The 20,549-nt window shown below is 34.5% G+C and overlaps 1 protein-coding gene across 8 annotated transcripts in view; it reads right to left on the reverse strand.

The window, feature by feature from the left end:
• The window catches only part of LOC125671542 (RUN and FYVE domain-containing protein 2-like), a 51,982-nt gene extending 32,960 nt beyond the window's left edge, over positions 1-19,022 (reverse strand). For 2 of the 8 annotated variants that reach the window (XM_048907319.2, XM_048907317.2), the window contains exons 1-7: positions 18,861-19,022; positions 9,098-9,268; positions 8,857-8,974; positions 7,979-8,083; positions 6,793-6,916; positions 4,898-4,968; positions 4,051-4,125 (exon numbers count right to left, since the gene is read on the reverse strand). In XM_048907319.2, coding sequence (XP_048763276.1) covers positions 4,051-4,125; positions 4,898-4,968; positions 6,793-6,916; positions 7,979-8,083; positions 8,857-8,974; positions 9,098-9,268; positions 18,861-19,002 — 806 coding nt within the window. In that variant the 5' untranslated portion in view covers positions 19,003-19,022. Of the gene's footprint in view, positions 1-4,050; positions 4,126-4,897; positions 4,969-6,792; positions 6,917-7,978; positions 8,084-8,856; positions 8,975-9,097; positions 9,269-9,545; positions 9,564-9,657; positions 9,713-12,383; positions 12,517-13,670; positions 13,810-18,860 lie in introns of those variants that run through there. The other 6 variants (XM_056162894.1, XM_048907320.2, XM_056162895.1 and 3 more) reach the window with 5 other exon arrangements.
• Positions 19,023-20,549: the final 1,527 nt, after the last annotated feature.

Below are 20,549 nucleotides of genomic sequence, written 5' to 3' on the forward strand. Positions count from 1 at the left end.
GCTCCATAGTAAAGTTAGGATTTTCCTAACTTCAAGCCAGATCCCTAAAGCTTACGGCAATCAATAAAAGTGGTTTTTAGTTATTTGAAGCTTTAATGTTTTAAACTGTTTTTCAAAAACTAGCCTGTGATATTTCTTGAAATGGTAATTTAGTAATGTAAATGGTGAATGAAACATGTTTGCAGAGATAGGAATTTTAGACACCATTTTCTAATATGCGTTTTTTCAAGGTTTTTAACCTAGATGGGATCATTGGGCTCTCAAATTATCCGATACCCTATCTACTTCTTAGGTCAAATGATTGCTGGAGTGTAAAGGTAAAACATATTGAAATGCTTAAAAAATCTGAAGGTTTTTGAAAACACAAATTTCCGGATATGGTAGGCTATGGTTAGTCAAAATTTGACTACTATATGCGCATTTTCATCATTCATATGAAAGAAACATATTTCTATCGTTTAGATAAAGACAGTGCCTTAAAATGTGTGTATGTTAAGACTGCTTGTTTTAAAGTGATGTGTTCTATTTTTAGACGTGGCTGTACTCTGGTAAAGGCCACTGAACATATTTTTCTTCGGGAATTTGGTCAATATACATCCTCGACAAAATACATGCGAATTTTGATAGAAATTTGTAGGTTTTTCAATGTTAAGATGTGGTATGGGGAATTACCTTAAACAAACAGTAATCTACACTAATTGAGGATGCTTACATATTAATTTGACCAGTCATGGTGGCAGCTCAGTGGCTAGTACATTTGCTTCACGATTGGGAGGTTGTGGGTTCAAGCCCTACTCGTGCCTTGGCTGCATCAAACCTAAGACATAAAAATAGGTAGTGATTGATCCCTTGCCAATGCTTGGTATTTAGAAGTGAAAGTCACAGGTCTTTGGCATGAAACCATAAAAACAGGTTGCAGACATTGACACGTCAAAAAACTTTCACTGTTACAGCCCTGAGAGCTAAGCATAGGTCTAAATTTGTGGTACTTCACCTACAGCTGGTGACATCTCTATATGAGTGAAAAAATTCTCGAAGGGACATATAACAAACATACTTATCAACTTGACAAATTGTGCATTTGTAGTTTTTGAGAAGAAGACATTACAGATTTTTTCTGAATATTTCTACATAAAAATCTGAACCCTATTGTGGCCGGGGGGGGGGGGGGGGGGGGGGGGGGGGTTTCGTAATTCGAACAAACTCAAAACTACACTAAATGAGGATACCTGCATTTTCAAAGAATACGCCAGTTTCGAGATAAGAGCTCTCCTGTGTAGGAGGTGCATTTAGTGGAACTTTGAATGCTTAGGTGGGACAGAGTGGTACCACAGTCAGTGAGAAAGACGATAAAAGGTATAAAAACCGACTTCTTATTAAATACTTGTTGTAGGAAATGTAAAATACTGTCCAAAGGAATGTTTTACTAAAGTGGAAACATAAATACAATGTTATATTTCCAAGCAATGTCCTGGATATGATAGCTAGGAGCAACAAAATAACGTGATATAATAAGAATTCTAAGTATTTAATTACTTCTTGAATACTTATCATTTACTTAGTTTGTGTATCAGTCGAAATTGGGTGATAAAACTGCGTATGATAAACTTACTGTGCAGATTCACTTATGCAGTGATGAATATCTGTCCCACTCCCGCGTGTAAACAAGTTGTTTTGCACCTTACTAAGTACGAGAGTTCTCCAAAGGGAAATAACTCGGACGTATCTCGAAACCGGCGTATTGGTACACTACATTTTGGTTATTCAAAGGATTTTTCATAAATATTTCTATGCAAAAATATGCCCCCCACTATGGCCTAACTTTGATCACAAAGGTTAAACATACACTACATTAGAATGCTTTCATTTTAGTTTGGTTGTTGAGAGGATTTTTAGAAATTTTCTTGATGTATTTCAGCTTTCCACCTCTATTGAAGCTACTTCCCTGCCCAAGGTGTTATTGTTTGCACAAATCTAAATCTACATATTATGGGAACAAATTGTAGCTTTGTAGTCGTCATCAAGAAAATTTTTAAGATCTTTCTAAGTATTCTTAAAGAAAACTTATGACTGTTATTGTGGCCCCCAGAGTCACATATACAACAAAGTTAAATCTACACTACATATAAAGGATGCTTGCATATCAATTTGACATATTGTACCCTTGCAGTTCTCAAGAATTAAAAAAAAAAAGATTTTTATATATTCATATGCTAAACATTACATCCTATTGTGCCACTGGGGGTAATGGTTTAAACAAACTGGAATTCTCTCTATATACATGTAAGGAAGTTTACATACAGGTTTTGACTTCTCGGGTTTAAAATTTCCCTTCAGAAGAATTTTTAAACACCCTATCCTAAGGAGCATGGACCTTCAATTGGATTGATTATTTTACGCCCCGTAGAGAATATTTAGTCATATTGAGATGTCACCAGCTGTAGGTGAAGTACCACAAATTTAGACCTATGCTTAGCACTCCGGGCCAAAGCAGTGTGTTGACGCACCCATGGCACGAGCAGGACTCGAACTCACGACCTCCCGGTTACGAAGCGAACGCTCTGCCACTGAGCTACCACGACCGGTGACCTTCATTTGGGGAGAGAAAAAAAAGGAAGACCTTCATTTTGGGAAAAAAATTGATTTCTCTTCACACAGGGATACCTTGTATGTACTGTAATTGGACTAATGATTCCAGAGTTCTTGAAACTGTAGGTTCTGCTAAAAGTGATAAACATTTTCACCTTAAAAAGTTAACTATTTTTTATTTAGTTTATTTTTAAAAAGCACAAGAAGATTACCATCTCATGCAGTCAAAGGTCTTGAGAAAAACTGAATTTGGTGATTACTGTGATCCTGTCTGACCAGTAATGGCATCCCTATTAGTCACCATGACTACACATAAAACAGAATATATTTTATAAGCTTAACCCCTTCTCCAACCCATTTACTTCAGTTTGGACTTGTGTATCTTGCTGATCCATGAAACTGTCTGTCAAAAAAGGTTTTCAACTACGGTATTATGTAGTTCTTGAGCAGAAGTTTTAAAATATGAAAAGTTTACAATGACAATGTCACAATTGATGACATACAAATTATGATAAGAAAAGCTCCCTTGAGCCTTCAGGTGAGCTAAACCTCCCTCCAAAAAAACCCTGAGTATTACATAAAAAAAAAACTTACATGTACATTAAAAGTGAAGATAAGGACATCTTGCATGAATTTTCCAAGAACAGTTTTTGTGGCTATAAGTGACATTCATTCCTTTTCATATTTCTCCATGACAAACTCATGGCTTGAACAAAAATGTGTAACTTTTTGATCTGTGACTACTTTGATTGAGACATTGAAAGACCATAATTAAGGGTTACAGCACACTGCCTGGTCATAAGCAACTTCTATTTCAAATGTCAGCATTAGTTGTCTCACATTTATAAAGTAATGGCCTTGTACAAATGTATTGTGCAACATCCCCCCCCCCCCCATATCAGTATATTCAAAGTATTCTAATATATTTTAAAAAGCTACTTCAAAAACAAATTTAAATATCTTCTATTTATCTGTCATATTTGCCTTCACTTGAGGTCAGATACATGTAAGTCTAGTCCAGCAAAAGTAGTACCCTAAGGCAGTAAATGGAAAGGTAGGTAAGCACAGTCAACAAAAAAGATGGAAAAATATATCTATTTTGTTGTTTTTTATTATTCTTATTCATTTCTGTTCCCAGACAACCACTTGGCCAGTAACATAAGCAACTTTGGTGCAAAGTATGAACTTTCATTCTCTCTTCATTACAAAGTTGTGGCTTTGATGCAAAGTTGGATAAAAAGACAGACAGACATGGTGATTCCTATATACTACCTGAACCTTGTATGTAGGGGCTACTACTGTAGATTCTATTGGTTTAAGAAACAAGGAGGGACATAAACAGTTCACAATAGGTAACTAGAGTACACTCAGGTGGCATTAAAGAAAACTCGTAGACACACCTGTATACGCAGAGTAGATAAGTAATACAGGATTTATAGGGAAGTAGTACAGGGTCCTTACTTTAAGTGTCTGTTTAGTTCTTCTAGATAATTCTTTTGATCCAATATGGTGGCCATTTTGTTCTTGGTCTCTGGGCTGTAGATAAAGATTTCTGAATAATCAAAATATTACTGAATGTTTTTCGGTGCACCACATTTCCACAAATTGATATTACATTTCTGCAAAAAATATGTTACCATTCTGCATATCTTTTTTTTTACTATTCCGCAAAAAATATGGCATTACAATTCTGCAAATATGTATGTTCGGGCACCAAATTTGTAACCGACAGCCCTTAAAAAATCCGTTTGGGAAACTTCGAACTTTATATATTTTGCATATTCTGTAACCAAAAAGTCAAGTTTTTCTTTGTCACTTTTGCGTACTGTTACATGTCAGAGACATGACTTTGATGCAAGTTGTTGGGAGTTTTAGCAACACGTCCTTGAATACAAACATATTTGGGTGTGGGTTTAGAATTGAAAATCGAAATGAGCATGAAAAGACTCTGGCCCATTTGTAGTGCGCTTTCTCCCAATATCTGAACTTGCTGCCCAAATTTGTGGTGGAAACCTAGTCTTAGATTCTGCAGACACATAAGATCTTAAAATCACATGAGTAGAACTTATCACCTCAGGAAAATTAAGGAAATGTAATGCTTGCATGCAACAATTATTAGCTGTATATTTATTTGCAGAAAGGTAACAACACTTTTTGTGGAAAAGTAAAACTAACATTTTAAAAATTTGCGGAAAAGTAATACATGTACGCCCATGTTTTTCGAGTTTCCATTTTAAAAATAATGAAGTGCCATGCATTATTTTCTTGCAAGTTTAAGAAGCATTTGATCAACAGTTAAGACATTTACCTCTCATTGTCTGGTGACATGTCATCATTTATTCTGTTGTTTAAGTACAAACTAAAGTCTATGACCCCCATCTGTAAAAAATAAGTTTTAAAGACAGATTGGAAATGAAATGGGGCAGAGATCAATGCAGTGGAAGATGTGTTGTGCATCTTTGACAGTTATGGGTTCCCAGGTGACCATTTTCCTAATCTCAGAGTACCGTCTGCTTGATCTTTGGCTGTTTTACCACAAAGTCGACAGGGGACTTTCCTCATCCTATAGTGAGCCAGTGTGTGAAGTTTGGTGATTTAGAGAGAAAAGGGAAATCATTTAAAGCCATGAAACCATTTTCCTATCTCACTGTCCTGTTTGCATGACCTTTGACCTGTTGAACCCCAAAATTGATAGGGTCCTTATTCTCATCACCAAGTCTGTGTGTGAAGATGATAACTCCAAATAAAAAGAGAAAACCACTTTTGATCCAGAAACCATTTTTCTTTATCAGAGTTCAGTTCTTTTGACCACTGACCTTTTAACCCCAAAATCGATAAGGATCCTCCTCATTCCATAGCTAGAGTTTGGCAACTTCACATAAATTGTCACATAAAAATTGCATCAACTTGATGCAAACTCATTCTTGAGGCAATTTCAAGGTTTGTCATCAGAACTGCATGCGATAATTGATGCTGATGGAGATAATGATAATAAAAGGGTTTAAGCAATGAAATGTGTCTTCCCTTTCACTCACAGTACTTTGGTGGTGCACAGATAACTAATGAAGAACAAATTCATACAAAACATATCACTGTAATGCATTATAACATTAATTTTACTTCCCACTAGCAAAATTTATTACTTCTTTTAGCCTTTAACACATATTTCAAAAATATATTGATTCATGGTATTGATATTCATTTAAACACTTTGGGTCCAGTCACCCAGTGGATGATTGTCAGCCAGTAAGTAGATTACCACGCCATTGTAGTATATAAAAATCGCTAAAATGCATCAAAGATGCGTATGGCCAAGTTGCAGTTTGGAAAATTATGCACGCTTGCACTCACGAAGTAAAAACATGCACATATTTAATATAGTTTATAAGTATGAAGCTTTGAATGGCCGCAATAGGTATTTAGTGTGATAATGACCTTGACCTTTGGCCTTTGGAATTCAAAAGCAACACGAATCTTGAATGTCATCAGGATTTGAAGTCTGATAAACATGCACCAGCAAGTACATGTATAAAAGTTAGAGGCAAGCTCAAATCTACAGTATATAGTAAAATCTACAGTGTATAGTGAAAAAGAAAACTTGACCTTTGGACCTCAAAATAAATAAAAACCTTCCTCTTTTGGATGTGATTTAAAATATGCAAGTCTGACAAAGACGTACCAAGTAGTATGTAAGTTAGAGACCGGACAAGCTCAAATCTATGATATTTAGTGAGTGACCTTGACCTTTGACCTCAAAATAAATAGGAACCTTCTTCTTTTGGATGTGATCATGTTATGTAAGTTTCACGAAGATGCCCCATCTAGTATGAAAGTTAGAGACTGGACAAGCTAATTGTGGATGCCGTCCGCCCGACTGGACGCCCATCCTTTGTCAATTTAAAAGCCGAGATTTGCTACGCAACTCGGCTAAAAATAAGAACAGATGCACAGTTTTTCTATTTCTGGTAGAATATACAAATGTATAAGAAGTATCACAAGATGTCTAGTGTTGCATTTAACATTTGAATAAGTTATCAAGTTATAGATATTATATTGCCATCTACATAATGTTGATCCCCTATCATTGTAATATTCATTTAAGTCTACACTAAACTAGATGAGCAAATTAAAGCCTTTATTCCTTGTACTTCCATTGAAATCAAAAGCATAGTAAATTGTTCATTTCAAAACAGAGCCACAAACCGGTTGGTCCAAGTCTTCCTCTTTGATACACATGTTGCAGTCAATGACATTTAATCCCACGAGAAGCCCAGTAAATACCATGCCTTCATCCTCTAACATCATGGCACCTGGCTCATAGAATTCACTGCAGATAAACATGAAATGATACTGAAAATGCAGATAAACACATTGCTTCTATATTCCAGAACTTCAATCCTAAAGTTTCAAACACGTTAAAAATATTGCCTTTTGAAAATCTAAAGTGACATGACCAGCTGTGAGTGCATTATTAAATTCCTCATTGTGTTCACATTGACACTTTACCTGGTTTTTTACTTGTCATCAGATACAACCTTGTCACTAGTAATTAAACTCCACATAATGAATACTTTGTGGAGGAAACAAATACACCACATCAAAATGAAGGTGCAAGTTATTCACGCCCAAGTCTAACAGAGTTATTTAAAGTGACTGAGTTTGTTAGATGGAACAGTACTGATTGATGTAATGCTATGTGCAGTCTAAGAAATATCTGCCTATCAATCCATACAGGCCCTGACACACTCCACTGCCCTGAGCCAATGATCAACATGTCCAAATGACTTTGTTCAAGATCAAAACACATTGTTGTCTAGTCAGAAGCAACCTTTATGCCACGTATGAGCTTCTGATATCTCTCAATTACTATGCTACAGTCCATAGGCGCCTGGGTCAAGGATATTGCACTATAACCTATATGTAAACAATGGAGGAAATTCGAACCACAAATAAATATTTCTCTCTGATCTATGGTGTCTCTTTATACATTTTTTCATGTTTTAGGAAGCCTAAATACACGTGTCATTATCACAGAACACTGATTTATCCACATTTTAAAAAATGTCTTATCCCATTGATTCATATTACGAACAGGCAACAGACACGGTATGATGGAGACAGACTACATAGAAGGATCGATCAGAAAAGTTCAGGAGAGCTTAAAAGGGTAGAATGCTTTAGAGACTATAAAACCATTAGTATCTCTTGATTAACTGTAGTACATATAGTTACAAATACATATACAAGTGCACTACATGTTAATTTTGTACAAACTGATAACAATTGTTGATCATATCACATTGTACTATAGTTTAGAGGTGTAATGTCATTCACAAAGGTATATTCTAACATACAGATATTGAAGGTAATAAACTTTAATAGTACATACTTGAGAACTTGGTCCCTTCTTTCACAAAGTATTTTAAGATAGTCAGCTAGACTTTTCTGCATTAGTGAAAGCCTCAACCAAGCCCTGGCTTTACCTAATGGTGTTCTGAAATATATACAAAAGAATGTATGTTTGTACCACTATAAAATATATGTACATGTATGCAACTTCACTGGGTATATGCACCGCAATATTTAAATTCAATGTACAAATGCAACAATTAAGACACCTGCACATGTTTCAATACATGACTCTTAATGCTTAAGAAAATGTGTGTTGAATAATTTACTGAATGCACTATATGTGCATATATTGTTGGGGATGGAGGACCCAATTGTTATCCTTAAAGTTATAGTGGATCTAAATGGGGGAGGATTGCTTGTGAACACTTCTCCTATATGGCTTATCGGATAGCCTTGAAATTTTGTACAATACTTCCTTATCATTTAATGATGTTCACATTGTTCTGACTCAGGTATCTAATATTTTCCTACAATTTACAGAGGAGTATTTTTTAGCTGTTTTTTTTCCATGTACAAGTTCCTACCAGTTCCTCAGCATAACAGTCATTATTTTTGTATCATATACAACAATAACATTGGTCACATCAATATTAAAAACAGAAATTCATTCCAAAAAGTGGCAGACATTTTAAGCATGTCAAAAACATCTGTGCACCAGATTTACAGAATTTTTTGTGAACGCGGAACTGTAAAAACGGCTCCTAAAACAGATCGCAAGAAAAGTATTAGTTATAAGGATGGAAGGAAAACTTTAAGCCAAGTGAAGTCCATTAGGAAAACCCCATTAGCACATCTGTAAGAAAATGTCTTAACCAAGTGGTCTTTTTGCATCGAACACAATACAATGGCCCTTACTTTAGGTTTGGCATTTCCCTGACACTGGTGGTAATCTCAGAAGCTTCTGGGACTAATTTCTCCACTGTCTCCAAGACACACCAAAAATCCCGCCGATCGCGAAGCAAGCTTTTCTTCGCTGTAATTGGAAAAAGCATATTTGCCATTGCATTTTTTTATGCACTAACTATTATAGTATTATGAATTCAAAGCAATGTATAACTTTCCTTTAAAATGTGAGATAAACCTAGCTGTTGCATACGTTTGAGTCCATGGCGCAGAACATGCTCAAGAACTATAAAAAACTGCTGTAGTGGAACATGGTTGTCATCAAGCATACGTCCATGAGACAAACTGGAGTCAATCACTTCCTTTATGATCAGTTTGGAAACATTCAATAAATTACATCGCTCAATAGTTTGTGGGTCTCTTCCTGAAAAAGATTTTAAAAATCCATGCAAGTACTTTTAAATCTATCATAAAACACGCTATGATTATAATCTGCTGATTATAGAGTGTCCCAAATGAAGAACAGGCTGCAAAGTGGGGGTTTTCTGAGTACTAAAAATTTCCCTCACATTAATAACTCCCTTACCCAAAATCCATGCCAATTTTCAGTTTACTGAAAAATCTAGATCACAAAGACCTTGATTTTAAACATTTTCAAAAATCCCTTTGTTTCCTGTAGTAAAACTGGCATATCACTTAACCTTGATCCTAGTTTGTAGGTTCCAACATAGTGGGTTTAAGGTCAATTTAACAAGTAATAACAGCATATTCAAATTATTAAAGTAAAATTCTTCCAAGCGCCACATATCTTACTAAAATTGTTTGTCAATATTGGTACATAAACAAACATCATACGTGGGAAATCCCTCCCTTAACTATTACATCATCATACAAATGACAGAGCTATATTTATCCGCTAGACTTTCAGTTGTTTATCATCTTAGCACTGGTGAAGGATGTACTCAAATCATTTGTATTTTGGGCTTGATACGTCGATATTTATATGGTAATTTAAAAAGTGATCCGGGCCAGTACAATATCCTCTAGTATTTAGCAATTTCCATCATCTTGATTCAAACGTCAGGCATTTCCCTCATTCACTGCCAATTCTTATCTATACGAGGCAAAAAATCCTACCTTACATATCAAAATCCTAAACCTTCAACTAGTTACTTTTTGGAATATGCCTTGATCGATTGAAAATATTGTCATCTTTCACCTATGCCAAGTTGATATGTACACACGATTGGCTTTCTTTATTCTAAATGACTATGCACATTGAGAGTGATTTCAAGGTCACAATGTAATATCGAGATTACTGTAGTGCACACTATACATGTATATAAAAACAGAAGACCTATATTACGAAGAAAACTAAAACAGAATCCTTTGACAAACAGATTTACTCATACACAGCTTGAACACTTGATAACGGTAGTAAAATAATGAGAAAATATTACATTTTCCCTGCGATACAACTATAGACCTGTCCGTCATGACATACTTTTATATTGTGACATCATATAGTGTTAAGTGCACTGAAGTACATTTTGTGATTTATTTTTTCTGGACACCTTAAATACGCTTGGAACATCCTCTCATCAATTCTGAAGATCTCATACCTCTATCAGCCCCGGTTCTAAAGTTATACAAGTTTTATGATCAAGGGTCAAGGTCATTGGAGTCACTTGACCTTGATACCAGTTTGTAGGTCACCATGCTCTCATCATTTCTAAAGATCCCAGGTCCCTATCAGACCTGGTTCTGAAGTTATATAAGTTTTTATTTCAAGTAAGAGGTCAAGATCACTAGAGTCACTTGACCTTGATACTTGTTTGTGGGTCAAAGCATTCTTTACAATTTCTGAAGATTTTATGTTTCTATTGGTCCCACTTCTAAAGTAATAAGAGTTTTTATGACAAAGGTCCAAGTTCAAGATCACAGGAGTCATTTGACCTTGATACTAGTTTGTATCCTCTTATCATTTCTGAAGACCCCCTGTCTCTATCAATTCCGGTTCTAAAGTTATACCAGTTTTATGCTCAAGGTCAGAGGTTAAGGTCACTAGAGTCACTTTACCTTAATACTAATTTGATACTACTTTGTAGGTTCTATCATCCTCTTATCATTTCTGAAGATCTCATGTCACTATTATTCCCAGTTCTAAAGCTATACATGTACCAGTTTTATGTTCATGGTCAGAGGTCAAGGTTACTAGTATCCCTTGAACTTGATATTAGTTTGAAGGTCCTGTCATATCTATAATATATGTCAAATTATATCTGTTGAATTTTGGAATTAATTTTTCTCCATAGAGTTCTATGTTAGACCCCCACCCCCATTCGTTTGGGAGACTTAATTCTTATTTATTTCCTTCTGTGTAAGAAACTGGTATCGGTATGTCCTCCAATATCAATATGTGTAGAATACACAAACTAAGACTTTTGGAATCAACTTGAGTTCTGAGGAACATGAATTGCCTGCATTTGCAACAGGGTATGTGAGAGACAAAAGGATGGACAGAGTGATCCCAAGTGTTGCTTTATTTCACATTGATAAGACAGAAATCTCAGCGTCCCTATATTTGCCTGGAGTGTATAGATATAAACACACAGATACAACTCAGGAACGGTCACTAAATCTGACCTGTCCACAATCTAGCCACTCTAATATAATTACCCATTAAAAGTAAGATAAGTATATTAGTATTACATTTGAATCTTATTCAGAACGGGGACTAATCCTAATGAAGAAGGGAATATGTTATGACACTTGTACAAAGCAAGCAAATATGCATTTCAACAATTCTAGATGTGATTGCTGAGAATATGTGCATTATTCTTTTGATAATTTAAAAATATGCTTAAAATTTGCCCCTTCACTTCACAACTACAAGATTCACCTATCATAATTAATACAAGTTTCTTGATCCACTCCTGAAAATGTTAAGATTATTTACACAACTTCTTTCCTGCTCAATTCTTTATATATGACATGAAAAAATAACCCGATTTGCATTAACATTGTGATGAATACACTTACTGTATACAATAATTTTCTAATTGAACTGTCAGCATTAATTCTATTGTATTCATTAAGTAACAAAACACACACACACAGTGTTAATCAGAATCAAACAATTTTCAGATAGGGTGTTTCAGTGGCTTTAAATGTTTTACAATGGATGGCTCAAAAATGCTCCATTTACTCAAGGAACTGAGAGACTATGTGATGGTATGCTTGCTATGAAAACCACATGTATGAATTCTTTTAGCAGAAAAAAATCAATGCACATTCTATACACTCTATTCCACATAAACAATCAATCAGGAATTTCAAATGCACACACATACATAATGTCCAAAACCACTACATTTTCCTTATTGAATGAAATCTACAAATTTGAAAATAAAAGCCTAATAACAATTATCATGTTAATAGAATATATTTGTCTATCTGTCCCATGTAATCATGTAGAACCCCTCCCCTGCAAATCAACAAACTGCAAAACTGAGGTCCATATTTTGAAATTCTCTTACCATCCTCGGGAGAGGATAGTTCTAAAGTATCCACCTCTAATTGCACATCACTGAGTTCTTTCAAACATAGCCAGTCCCCATCAACAGACACACGAAAGTTACACAGATAAATGGTTTCCTCAGCCATCTTGAATTGTTGATCATGCTTAGAAATCAATAGTTTGAAGCCAGTTGGGAAATTAGCATAGAATACCATGCAGTCCCATAACCATTAAGAAAAAAGCAATATTTTCTTCATTTAAAGATTAACTCACAAGTATATTCAAAATTTATTTAAAATGGATCATTTAATTTGAATTGTTAAAATAACTAAAACAATTTTACTCAAATTAAGCCATATTTCTAATCAAAATAAATTCAAATTGTCTGCTTTTTGTTTGTTTAAACCATGAAATACATTATCTGATTATTTTTCATTAATTAAAAAATACATATGATTAACACATTTGAAAAAAGTCGAAGTACAAGAAAACATGAAATCAATTAACAACTGCATGTCAGTTCTTCTCCTTTACCGACCCTTTGACAGGCTGTCATGTGTCATGAAATCAAGTAAAGTGCATCAAACATTTAAAAATGTGTGTAGATAATGTACTAATAAATTGACTCGTAACATCTAACTTAACAGAACATGACATGTGTAGTTTCTACTTGTCAATGATCCTTTCTACTTCTGTAATCATACAAATTAGGTTTTAATGGTCAGTAAAATCTAGATTGTAGCTTCCAACAGAAATTCTAATAGTCAGTACCACATTATGAGGACTGTGAATCATAGGGTAAAATTATATTGGGATACATTTTACAATTATGGAAAATGTTGTAACATACATATATATCATATTGTGTTTTGACACTGAGAAATATTTTCTTCATGGATTTATTTACCTATTCATGTAGAAGAAATCTACCCATTCATGCAACTTTTAAATCAACAGTTAACTACCAAAAAAATCCAAACATGTGGACATTAATTATTCCTGGAAAGTATCACAACACATTAATATGTGTATCATTGCTACAGTAATTTAATCCAAAAAGTTGCATCATGTTGAGTTCACAGGCACTGATCATAAGATCAAATGAGATGAAAAAGTACTGTCAAGTTATACCTGATGATCCGTGCCTGTCAATGAGAAGTGATTCAACTTTTTGGATCAAATTACTGTAGTTTTGACAAGTTTATTATATAGAATACACCCTTATATATCTTTAAAGGTATGTTCAGATGATAGTGAATTAATTCCTATTTAGCAAACAGACAAAAAATACAATGAAAATATTTACTGTGTATACAGCCTTGCCTGTATTGTGGACCTTCACTTTCCACAAATGATGCAATATGATGTCATGATTTTCAGAGGATGGTGTTACAAATTCAGAAAACCAGTGTGGTGATCCGAAAAGTTGGATCAGAATGAACACACTGTAAAACGAAGGGTAATATGATAAATCAACGTATTGATCACCTCTACATCAATGTGACACTATATAATGTTATATTCCTATCATAAATCTAGTGCCTGATTGATTTTCCACATGAGCATCATGTACTGTAAAGGAAAATCTCTTGTTTAATGGTGATTAGAATGAGCTTATTCAAACAAAATTTGATACAAAATGTTTTCAAAACTTTTGAGCAACCAACTAATTATGACTGGTTTTTTTTGGGTTTTTTTTTTTACTTACAAATGTAACAAAGTACAACACTTCAGTCCAACTCGGTGAATTTCTATAACATGTCAACTATTGATTGCAACGAAACAATGTTCAAGGAGGAGGCAGCCATGGTTGTGTATGAATTTCTGATGTACACCAGTATTGACATCTAGACTCTGTTTTGAAGCTTTGCAACAACACTGATCAGTCAAAATTCTTTACTGAGAAGTCTGCAGAACTGTTTTGAAAATGAACCTTCTAGAAAGGGCTATAAGGACCATGAATATCGGCCTGGGTAGCTCAGTGGTTAGAGCACCTGACTAGTAATGCAGGGGTTCCGGCTTCATATTCCTGGTCCATCCATAGATTGTCTCCTTTCCTATACATTTGGTGCTGTTGATCATCCCTGCACTGCACATTGTTCTACCAGGGGCGAAAAGAATCTGGGTTGTGTGTCTTCGAGGGTGAAGACAAATTAAAGGAGGGAGGAATGTGGTAGTTTGGGCTGACTAGTAATGCAGGGGTCCCGGGTTATATTCCTGATCCAGCCATAGATTTTCTCCTCTCTTATACTACGGTATCATAATGATGATTTATAAGTGTAAAGTTCATTAATTAAAAGCTTAAAGCAATACAAGCTGTAACTGACGACATTTTTTCAACTATCCAACTATGCATCAATTAACTCCTAATGGTATAACTAATATAATACCCAAGATCTGAAGAAAAATTCTGCAAAATAAACAAGGGAATATTGTTTGAGAGCATTCCTACAATGATCGTTTCATATAAACCACCATTGTGTTGTATACAAGGAAATGGGAACGATGATATCTGAACATAATCGGGTTGCTGAGAACAAGGTCATATACAAAGATGGAAACTGACGTGAGTAACTACACGTTTCGTTTGCTTAAAATAATACATTGTTTCATGAATGACAAGAAGTACTATAAGTGTAAGAAAGTAATAATTACGCAAATGTGTCACTCAAATGAAATTTTGATAGTGGATTTTCTATAAAGTTGACATGTTAAATTGTTTACAAATCTGACACGTGCTTAGTGCCTCTCTTCCGCTTTTTTTTCTCTCGAACTGGTGACCTCCGAGGCCAATGCACATCAGAGGTTACGAGCAGGAATTACTGACAGGATGACAATGATTCATGAATCAACATTTTCTGCTGATTTGATGGGTTCATTGCTTCAGATTCACTCTGATTCTACTATGTAAAGTTATATATATTTAATCACATAATATTATATGTTAAATATTTGTTTTTTTTATTTTTCAATTTATTTACCATCAGTTACAGCTTGTATTGCTTTAAGCAACAAAGTACAGCTATCTGGAAAAATATTATAATAGGCTAGACCACTTGTCTGTCCCAATATTTTCCCAGAGCTACAGATCTGCAGCTACCTCTGCAGTAAAATTTCTAATGATGGAGAACCCGAGATTCAAATTCAACATCTAAACATTGGGAAAAACAGAAATCCAGTGGCAATTCTCTGAGAAAATATTACAGAAATTAATATTACCTTTGTCGTACTCTACACTACACCGTAAAGATTTAGATCACGGTGAAAAGGATTGGCAAGATTTTGCTTATATAGCAGGGCTCGAAATTAACATATGCCCGTCAGTCTGTGACTGGTTAAAAGTCTGGCGGACTGACATACATTTGTTTTAGTCAGTCCGATGGGACTGGTTAATTTTCTAAAGCATCATTTTGGAAAATATACTTATGAAATTTTATACACACATTTGGCATGCTTTGATCTGTAGATATCAGGCGAATTTGATTCGTAAATTATATAAATCCCACATTTAAGTGTCATGATATTGTCTGAGGCATATTCATTTTTTGAGTTAAATTTCATCTTAATTACATTAACGAAATATGTTTGATTATTTCTGGAAAACTGTTGGACTGGTAAATTTTTCTGTGGACTGTTTAAAATCATTCCCCATCAGTCCCGCTGGACTGGTGACATAAAATGTTAGCTTCAAGCCCTGTATAGTGAGTTAAAACACGCATAAAGATATCAATCAATTCATTTGTATGGACATTCAGGCAGTTTTCAGGTAGAATGTTAATATATACCAAAGGTTTTGAACACTGGATTTGATGCAATATGCTGACCATGGACTTCAGAGTTTGGAGAGATATAGACCTTCTAGTGCCAACATCCGTGCAAGTCAGTAAATAGTATATAGCTAATGTCCTCCTAATGTCAACATCCGTGCAAGTCAGTAAATAGTATATAGCTAATGTCCTCCTAATGCCAACATCCGTACAAGTCAGTAAATAGTATATAGCTAATGTCCTCCTAATGCCAACATCCGTGCAAGTCAGTAAATAGTATATAGCTAATGTCCTCCTAATGCCAACATCCGTACAAGTCAGTAAATAGTATATAGCTAATGTCCTCCTAATGTCAACATCCGTGCAAGTCAGTAAATAGTATATAGCTAATGTCCTCCTAATGCCAACATCCGTACAAGTCAGTAAATAGTATATAGCTAATGTCCTCCTAATGCCAACATCCGTGCAAGTCAGTAAATAGTATATAGCTAATGTCCTCCTAGTGTCAACATCCGTGCAAGTCAGTAAATAGTATATAGCTAATGTCCTCCTAATGCCAACATCCGTGCAAGTCAGTAAATAGTATATAGCTAATGTCCTCCTAATGCCAACATCCGTGCAAGTCAGTAAATAGTATATAGCTAAAGTCCTCCTAATGCCAACATCCGTGCAAGTCAGTAAATAGTGTATAGCTAATGTCCTCCTAATGCCAACATCCGTGCAAGTCAGTAAATAGTTAAAATACAGCTAATGTCCATTGTTGTTTGTATGTCCAACTTTAAAAATAAAAGATTATTATTATTATTATAGATGACGTCTAGATAATGAGGAACAAAAACCACAGAAAAAGAAGAATCCACTGGAATTTTATGTCAGCATTAGAAGACCTAATGTTGGTCAAGCAGAAAACTACAGTGCAAGAATATAGTAAAATAATATCTCATGCATGTGCATAAAAGAATGCACTGTAAATCAAAGTTTTTATCAGAGGTGGATCTGTTTAGCTCCCTAATCTATCCTAATCCTTTTCCTCAGCCCTGCATCTAACATGCTATATACAGGACAGAGTCCCACTGTATTCCAACCCTGGTTCGTATTTGCTCCCAGTTTTTAGTGTAATTCCAGAACAAGAAAGAAACACAGTTTATAATTTATCAAATGAAAACATGCATTTAGAAGTCAATAATAGATACATTTTGTAAACCTTTATAACTGAACAAAATTCCTAAATGTATTTAACATTGTTTAAGGAGGTACTCTACACCGTCATAATAGCTGACGGCTGCAACGGGTACCCGAAATAACCGAAAACCGTGGGTCATGTTGTTCGGGTCGGGTTCGGTTCCATTTTTCCATATTTCGGTTCGGGTTTAGTTTTAATAATAGAATCATTATTAGAAATCCGTTTAAACGAAATGTCGTCAAAATCCTCAAAGGTGGCAGTACTTTGATCAATAGTTAAATGATGGCATTCTGGACAAAACTGTAAATAATGACAGTATATTTAAGATATGTCAGATGCATTGAAAATACGCTACAGGATCAACATCGTCAATGACAAAACATTGAAAGCATGGATGGAAACGAGTAGAATGACAATGCTGTTTCTACAGTGTAGTACCACGAATGTTGAGTCTAAACCTCAGTCCACGTACCCGAGTAATTATTGTGACAAAATACAATAAAGGTTTTCAATTTTAACTGTATATTAGATTTATGAAATAGTTATATAGACCCGAACCGAAATACCTGAACCCGAAGTAAAAAATTTAGAACTGACCCGACCCGAAAATTTTCAGAACCGTGACAGCCCTACTGACTTCCTCTTAAAACATGGATGAAAATATAGATATTAGCAATATTTGTCTATTCATTTCAAAATACATTGCCTAGCTGAGTAGCTCAATAGGTTAGCACGTCGACTGCTGAACTGTAGATCGCTGGTTCGAGTCCACCAGGTTTTTTTTTAATTTTTTTTCAGATTGGTTTCTACTAAAACTGCATTTTCTGACTAAATAAAGTAAATTTGAAAGTTTTCAGTTTCAAAATATTGTTGTACATATCCTCCACTTTTCATCAATATCAAATTTCTCCGGTGTAGCATACCTCCTTAACAGAAATTACTTTAGAAAAAGCAATACTTTGAAATGGCCAAGAAGGGAAGGTTCGATCCGCAGAACAAAGAACGGCCCTGAGTTTTAGTGAATGGACAAATTCATAGGGTTCAGAACATATTAATTCAAATTACAATAGAAGATACTAGCAATAAAATAAGAATGGCATGGGTAAAATAAACCGGGAAAATGTTCAGTTTATTACAAGCTGAAAATGAATAATCAATTTAAATTTTAAAAAACTATGACTTACAGTTAAAATAGTATTTGAAATTTTTATAATACTAATACACCAATGTGACTAGAATGGTTAGAGCATGTACAATTCCCTAGTAAAGATATATTGTACTGTAGGTTTATATGCAACGTGATTTAAAAAAAAAAAATTAAATGCATATTGTATATGTAATAAGCAACAGTTTACTATAAAATAACATTCCATTCTATAAATGACATCTTTTGTTTATTATCGGAATAGACTACCCTTTTCTAGGATTGAATGTCACTTGGCTCTAGAGTAAATTCGGGTGGATCTATCATGTCAATATAGGGAGTAATGACAGTTTGCAGCAAGTTGTTACGACTGCATTAAATTCAACAAGTTAATGCACTTACTTTGGTAGCGCAAAGATCTTGCAGAGCTGTTGATATCAATTTTATTTTGTGATTCTACGACTGGCTTTGGCCAATAATTTGCTGTTGCATTTTTGTTTTCACTTTCCAACGATTTCTCATGTGATTGTGAATCGTCAGCCATCTTTCGTGGGAGGAAAATATTTATGGGACGGGGTAAAATGGGTTTCCTTGCCAAATGTTTTTAATGCACAGATGTTTTCATTACATGTCTAAAAATATATTATGTTGAAATTAATTAATTTATTAGGCCTATATTATTTTGATAAAATTATTACAAATATAAATAGAATGAAACAGGATCAACTTGTAATTTGATTTATTTCCCTTTGCGGCCCATGGAACATTAGTGAACCTCTAATATTAGCGGAAATACTGAAAACATTCGATCCCCAAAGGGCCGAAATCACCAATGTATCATTTTAAAAAAGAAGAAAAAAATCTACAGGGTGTTAGATCATACTAGGCTCATTAGAAAAAAGGTAACTCGTAATTAACGTGTTAGTATCTCGTTATATATCGAGTTAGTGTCTCGTTAAGTAGAACTCAATCATAACTACTCGGCCATTTCCGCTACACTAAAAAATATGATAGAAAGGCCGAGTAGTTCTGATTGAAGTAGAACTATGGAAAGACCGAATATGAAGTCCCTCGTTTCCACAGAAACTAGTATCTCGTTATAGGCCTATATAACGAATTAGTATCTCGTAATAACGAGTTCATGATCTCGCTATGATGAGTTAATTATCTCGTCATAACGCGTTAATTAATTCATTATTACATTATAACGAGTTGTTAATTATCTCGTTATAACGTGATAAGGTAGCCCCACTCTCATGTGCCTTATCAATATTAATGGTTGAAAGTGGAAAAACTACATTAATTTCCACTCAATATAGTTTAATTTAATCATTAACCAAAGGCAATGTATTTGTAGCCACCTATTTTAATATGTCCGACACACAAAAACAGAAATATAGGTCAGCATCAGAAAATCACACAATTTCGTAAAACAAAATAATACTATTGAAGAATAGATAAAAAATTGTTAAAATGACAAATATTTAATGTCAACAATTTAGAAAAATGCTATTTTATAGATATTTATTAATTAATTGTGGGTATGAAGGAAATCAGTATGACAAATATGTAAAGTCAACAATTATTTTATAAATATGTATCAATTAATTGTGGGTATTAGATGTGTAAGGAAATCAGTATGACAAATATTTAATGTTGACCAACAATTTAGAAGAATGCTATTTTATGAATATGTATCAATTAACTGTGGATATTATAGGGAAATCGGTGTATACCAGCATAGGAGTTATTGCCCTTGACAACATTTTTATTATCATAAATGAATGATTGTTTATGGAAAATATAAACTTTTTCTTAATCAATAGTTTACCATATGACGGATGAAACCAATGGCAGATCCTACTAACTTTTCTCGAAAGTACATAAACTGGACACTCGGTATGTTGAACACCAGCATAGTGAAATGTCATTATTCTTTATATTACTTTAAAAAAATGTTCGTAGTTCACGGTAAGAAGGGATCCGGGTTAGAATAGGTTCTCAGTACCCCTCTTGTCATAAGAGGCGACTAAATGGGGGCGGTCCTTCGAATGAGACCGCAAAAACCGAGACCCTGTGTCACAGCAGGTG

This window comes from Ostrea edulis, chromosome 4 (genome assembly GCF_947568905.1).
Source record: "Ostrea edulis chromosome 4, xbOstEdul1.1, whole genome shotgun sequence".
Lineage (NCBI taxonomy): Eukaryota > Metazoa > Mollusca > Bivalvia > Ostreida > Ostreidae > Ostrea > Ostrea edulis.